Genomic DNA, 6,107 nt, shown 5'->3' on the forward strand with positions numbered 1-6,107 from the left:
CTCCCCGTTGCCCCCGCACTAAGCGAAAGGCGACCAGGGTGGATACTTTAGGCCAGAGATAACAATGAGTGCAATGTTGCAGCCAAGCAGAGTCGAACTTCTGACCTCTCGCTAAGAGAAACATGCCACTACCAGTTGGGTTACAACTCAATGTTATAAAGAATCATTTCAGCATGATCGGCCTAAAAAACAAATTGTTAAAATTGGGCAACTCCATAAAACCCTTTCGAAACTATGCATTTGCACTGAAAAGAAAAGTTTGAGAATGATTTTTATAATGATAAAATGAAGTGAAAGCTTTAAAGCTATTTTTTTAATATATAATAATGGAGCAAATAAAAAAGCTTTTAAAAACCTTTTTTTTCTTTTCTTTTTTTTACCGTCGTTTCAATTTACTTTTACTGTAATATCTAAACGAAACCAACCTTTTTCCCTCACATTTCCATTTCCATTCTTTCTATAAATGTTCAAAAAGGCCCACAAAGCCCAAATGAAACAAAACAATATCGGCCCATCTTAAATTAACAAACAGACTCACATTTATAAACACCACCATAAAATAGGGTTTCCGCAGCTGCTGCATCAATCACTACGAGTGGAAACCCGCAAACCCTAGCCCCTAATTCCTGCCGTTCTTCCATTTCAGAGCAGCAATCATGGTAAATCATCTTCGTTCTTCACAATTTTTTCAATCCTTACAATATAATGCAAAATAACTCATCAGTTTTATTACTTTTCAGATTATACCGGATAAGAACAGGAAGGCAATTTCCAAGTACTTATTTCAAGGTCTATATTTCTCTTAATTTCATCTAATCAAACATTTTTATTATCTATATTATATTTTTATTACGCTGCTCTCGATTTTTTTTACAATAGAAAGGAAAGGAAATCAAAGGATAAATTACTAGTAGCCATTGATGTTCTTATAGCCATATATTTTAATTTTACTATTATTAATTACTCTTTTGTTCTTCTAATTTTAATAATATTACTATTATCAAAATTGCAGGTTACTGGTAAATTATAGCTGTGTCCTTTTGTTCCACACATGTATTTATATTAATCCAAATGTTTACAACATAATTTTAAACACTCTACAGTATCTTTTGTAGTCGTTTATTTATTTTATTTGGTGTGGTTAAAATACCTTCAGTTGTTTGCTTTGTAGTTATGTTATATTATCTTTACATGTTTTATATATTGTGGATCTTATCTTCTTTTTAATTTAACAGGAAAAAAAAATACTATGAGACCATGACTTAATTACCAGGATATCTAAAGTTTCATATTTACAGCTTTACATTTATAAAATTATTGTGTTTAATCACTAGAGAACTAAAATAGAAATAGTCCCAAGTTTCAAAGAAGCTGTGTTAAAAATGTAATATATCTTAAAGTCCTTTTTTAATAAAAAGGATATTTTGGTTCGTCATGCAATTCTTATTTCTTTTAATACGTTCTTTATCGTCCATTTGATCTATTTTATTTTTCATTGAAATTTTTTTTAGGATACAGTGTTAATAAAATTCGATTTGCTAATTTTGTGTTTTAATTCTATACAGAGGGTGTTTGCTTTGCGAATAAAATGAATTTCAATTTGCTAATTTTTTGTTTTAATTGTATACAGAGGGTGTTTGCTTTGCGAAGAAAGACTACAATTTAGCGAAACACCCAGAAATCGATGTCCCCAATTTGCAAGTCATCAAGCTGATGCAATCATTTAAGTCAAAGGAGTACGTTAAGGAGACTTTCGCATGGATGCACTATTATTGGTATCTAACCAATGATGGAATTGAGTTTCTAAGGACTTATTTGAATCTCCCTTCTGATATCGTCCCTGCTACTTTGAAGAAATCTGCTAAGCCTCTTGGCCGTCCCACTGGTGGACCCCCTGGTGACCGTCCTCGGTAATATAATTGAATATTCTGTCTTTATTCTATATGTATACATAATACATTCGACTGTGTATATTTCTTTATACATGTGCTTATCATGATATGTTTTTATTTGTGTCACATATATGTGGTCGGATCCGAACCAGCACTCGATATATTTAGTACATTTAGTTATATAAGTAGTTTTATAATGTAGTTGAAGTGTTTTGATAAAGCTTTAAAGAAATATGTTATACAAATTCATTTGCATTATGTGTGATTTATATGTCTATGTGAGTTCATGTCATCTATCTATCACTTGAATTTTTTTTAAGGTTCTATAAATGTTTGAATTAAGATATGATTGTGAATTTGTAAACTTGTATGATTGTGATTATATATATTATATATAGTGAATAGTTCTTAAGAAGCATTTGGTTTCTGCAACTCTCTTCGATAAATTTGATTATAATTGTATTCTTATGTTTGTGATTTAATTGTTTCAGTGGACCTCCTAGATTTGATGGTGATAGACCGAGATTTGGTGACCGTGATGGCTATCGCGGTGGACCAAGAGGACCTCCTGGCGAGTTCGGTGGTGAAAAGGGTGGTGCTCCGGCTGATTACCAGCCTGCTTTCAACAGGGTAACAAATTTTGACTTTACGTATTCGTTCATTTGCTTACATTTTTGCTCCATTTCGGCTTATTAGTCTTTCTTTTTTAACATCGTGTTTTGTGTTTGATTCCATTCTGATCCAAAAGTATAATATCAATGAAATCACATATGCCATGGCTTTAGAAAATCAACCCCGATTAGTGTTTGCACTACTCCACTATGTCTTATGATGCAAAACAATCTAGTACTTTGAGAATAACGTAATTTCTATATGAAACATTTTTAGCTGCTGTTGGGTTGTCTTTGGTTAGTAGTCTTACTCAAGTTGTTGTGTGCAGGGTGCTGGTGGAAGACCCAGTTTTGGTCGTGGAGGTGGTAGCTTTGGAGGTGGTGCACCACCAAGCTCTAGCAACTTCTCTTAAACACAAGAGTTCTAGAACTTTCTGTTTGTTGGATTATAGAATGTCATGTTTTGCTGAATGCTGCTGATGTTATAGCACCTGATAACGTTGTTAAATTTTGGATCTTGTTTTTCCTTGGCAATGTCGTTTCGTTCGTTACATTTCATGACTTGATCTATTATCTAGCTCTGTTGTTGCCATTATCGAGTTATTCTTATTTTAATGCAGCACCACTTTAATGAGCTTTTACTTCTTTCTTTTTTTCCGGCGAAAACGAAACAATATATTAAAAACTTCATCAAAACGATGAATGGAACGATTACAAAGTAAAGCTTTCGGCTAAGATACAAAGATATTAATGCTATAAACTTAAGCCGAAAGACATAAAATACCGGTATATTAACGAGCTTTTACTTATATCAAGCATTTTTTACTGATGATAAAATCTTTAGTCAGATTAAAGTTATGCCAAGTTCTATTACTATGTCGTCCTTCAGTGTAGTGGTTTTGGTTCACAACGCACTGTTAGTACTAGCTAAGTGGATATTATATAGAAAATTCGTCTAAATTAATCAGAACGTAAAACAAAGTAAACGTTCAGCTAGTTTAAACGATGTAGATGAACAGGGGCGAAAGTGTTAACGGGCAGGGGGGCCGGCCGCCCCCGGTGGATTTTTTTTTTCAGTGTAAAAATTTTGGGTTTTTCGACTTTGCCCCCGGTGGATTTTATTTTTTGCCCTCAAACCTACATATTTTGTCCCAAAACCTTCAAATTTTGCCACAAATTCTCTAACTTTTGCCCTAAAATTTTCAAATTTTGCCCCAAAATATCCAACTTTTGTCCCAAAATCTTCAAATTTTGTCCAAAAAAATTGCTACGATTAAATTTTTTTTTTTTGTCCCGGTGAAAGAAATCCTAGTTTCGCCACTGTAGATGAAGGTGTAGATCAAGAGTTTTTTGCAGATGGAAAAACATTTTTTTTACCCACGATACATGGAGATATCCAAAGTCGGACCTCGGATATCTTAACTTTGTGCTTTTGAGTCCGACTTTGAATATCTCCCTATATATATCGTGGGTAACAAATAGAATAACCCAATTTTAATGGCATGTGTATTAAAGGAGTATTAAATTAAATGCTAGGTCCATTAGCCATACTTTTTTTTTGGGTAAGCGAGAAAACCTCTTATGAACGAGCACATTGGCTCCTCCATATAAGGTAAAACCTCGGGTAATCAAGCCCCCGAGCACGAGACCTGATATCGGATGAACTGCGCATTATGCGCACTCTACAGTCACACTTTCTTTTTGAACAATTTGGCATAGTCAGTAATTGAATCCGGGTGATGTGCTTCATTGAGCAACTTGTTAGCCACCCAGACAAGCCTGCGTGGTTCCATTAACCATACTTTTTGACACTCCCTATTGTTTACTATACTTTTTATTCTACTAAAACACTCCTTGTGGTTTGCAAATATTGTGTAGACAATCCTTAAGGACGTTAAATGATTTAAATCGTTAAGCTGTGAATCATGATTAAAAACGGAGTTCATATTAGCTACCATTTTTACATTACACAATAACAAGCAGATTTTTACAATCATTGTAATTTGTACTACCATCTCTACTAATACATTACTCCTACTAGTACTAATTATAAATTGTCAGTTGTATGTAATCAACAACTTTTCCCGCCAATTCCTCACTATTTTCAAATGTTTCAATTGAAATCGGAGACTCGTTATTCGATTGGAGCACTTCCAGATCTTGAAAGAACACTACAACCTGTAATCAACAACAATTTAACCACAAATCAGTTAACATAATTCAACATCCGAATCCGATCCAGTATCCAACATTTAAATTAAACTAGCTAAATATTTGAAATTTATGTACATTACCTTGTGAAGGCGAGTTATACGATTTTTTGCAATGTAGTATTGCACTTGTAATCGAATCATGCTGTTCTATCGCAGAATCATCGCTCTTCGTTACAGGCGTTTGTAGAATTGCAGACGCCGAACGGCTTTTTCCTAAACGCTTACGAACATCACGAAACACGGTACCACGGCCACCGCCTCGTTTCGGAGAGAAAACAGATGAACCTGGAGACGATGAAGGCGTTATCGATTTCTCCGATAATCTCGATTTATCATTACTTCTTTTCGAAAGCTTCGGTTTCATTAGATTCAAATACTTCTTAACAACATCTTTATTAAAACGTTTAGAAGACGTGTTATTCTGATCCTTACTCTCCATATCAAATTTACTTCTTAAACTGTTATCTCTAGTTAGCAACGCTCCGATTTTAGCGTCTTCGAATTCGCTTTCGTCTGCACAATTTGTGAAAACTAATTCAAAAAAAGATTCTTCATCGTCGGAATTGGAGTCTCGTACGGTGTCGGTATCTCTGCCACCGGCGAGATTCCAGAATTTTAGTAAGCTAAAAACGTCCATTGTAGGGAAAGCCAGCGGAATTATTATTATTATTTTTTTTTTGTGAAGTGGAAAATAGAAAGGAATGATTCCTGAGTGAGTGAGTAGTTTGATTGGGTATGGAAATGGAATGGATGGTGGTATATATATGGGGTGATGTTGGTGTCACGAGGGAAGCATGTGATTTATCGGCGCGGCTACATGCTCTGTATAAACATTTACCCTTTCTCCAATTTATTTTGTTCAAATTTCAAAGATCTTATCTTTTCAAATAATAACATAATACTCATAATATATTATAATAATATGATATGATATGATATGATATGATGACTATGCTATTATATATCCGTTATACGTCATGACTATCGTCAACGGATAAAATTCTTATTTTTATCATATGTTTTTATTTTTATTTTTAGATTTCAGTGTATATGTGGCCAAGTAGAAAGGGCCATACAATCTTAGGACTAGAATAAATGAAGGAGGGAGTAGTGGAAAACCTAAAAGAGCCAAAAGGAAAAAGTGTACAAGGGTCAGAAATAAAGTGCATGACAAAGTGAAGGGGGTTTAATGGTAACTTTTACTTTTTACTGTTACGATCAGAAATATAACTATTACAGATTTACATAATTATTCTCTTTGCAAAACCTCCCAATATCACATTTTTATTTGCGCCGTGTTTCATCGGAAATGATTTTGGTCCGGCCGCTATATTGAATTTTAGTTGTAGCTTTGATTGTTTGAGCCTTCGGACCAGTTGGTAACTTGGGTA

At 34.1% G+C, this 6,107-nt stretch overlaps 2 protein-coding genes across 2 annotated transcripts; one reads left to right on the forward strand and one right to left on the reverse strand.

Moving 5' to 3' along the window:
• Nucleotides 1-557: 557 nt before the first annotated feature.
• LOC139892991 (small ribosomal subunit protein eS10z-like) lies at nt 558-3,061 on the forward strand. The gene is made up of 5 exons (XM_071876119.1): nt 558-659; nt 741-789; nt 1,631-1,910; nt 2,384-2,522; nt 2,833-3,061. The coding sequence occupies exons 1-5, from the start codon at nt 657-659 to the stop codon at nt 2,914-2,916; spliced, it is 555 nt and encodes a 184-aa protein (XP_071732220.1). The 5' UTR covers nt 558-656; the 3' UTR covers nt 2,917-3,061.
• Nucleotides 3,062-4,637: 1,576 nt separating this feature from the next.
• On the reverse strand, nt 4,638-5,353 carry LOC139892992 (membrane-associated kinase regulator 5-like). Its single transcript, XM_071876121.1, has 2 exons — nt 4,798-5,353; nt 4,638-4,681 (listed from the first exon to the last, which is right to left on the reverse strand). Exons 1-2 carry the CDS (start codon nt 5,351-5,353, stop codon nt 4,638-4,640), a joined length of 600 nt encoding a protein of 199 aa, XP_071732222.1.
• Nucleotides 5,354-6,107: the final 754 nt, after the last annotated feature.

This window comes from Rutidosis leptorrhynchoides, chromosome 2, assembly GCF_046630445.1.
Source record: "Rutidosis leptorrhynchoides isolate AG116_Rl617_1_P2 chromosome 2, CSIRO_AGI_Rlap_v1, whole genome shotgun sequence".
In the NCBI taxonomy this organism is placed as follows: Eukaryota; Viridiplantae; Streptophyta; class Magnoliopsida; order Asterales; family Asteraceae; genus Rutidosis; species Rutidosis leptorrhynchoides.

What these genes read in the sequence shown, in the direction of transcription:
- LOC139892991 (XM_071876119.1), top strand. An exon ending in CCCCCTGGTGACCGTCCTCG is followed by an intron (nt 1,911 to 2,383) that starts GTAATATAATTG and finishes TAATTGTTTCAG; the next exon opens with TGGACCTCCTAGATTTGATG. An exon ending in ACCAGCCTGCTTTCAACAGG is followed by an intron (nt 2,523 to 2,832) that starts GTAACAAATTTT and finishes TGTTGTGTGCAG; the next exon opens with GGTGCTGGTGGAAGACCCAG.
- LOC139892992 (XM_071876121.1), bottom strand. Translation starts at nt 5,353, where the DNA reads ATGGACGTTTTTAGCTTACTAAAATTCTGGAATCTCGCCGGTGGCAGA. An exon ending in GTATAACTCGCCTTCACAAG is followed by an intron (nt 4,682 to 4,797) that starts GTAATGTACATA and finishes TGTTGATTACAG; the next exon opens with GTTGTAGTGTTCTTTCAAGA.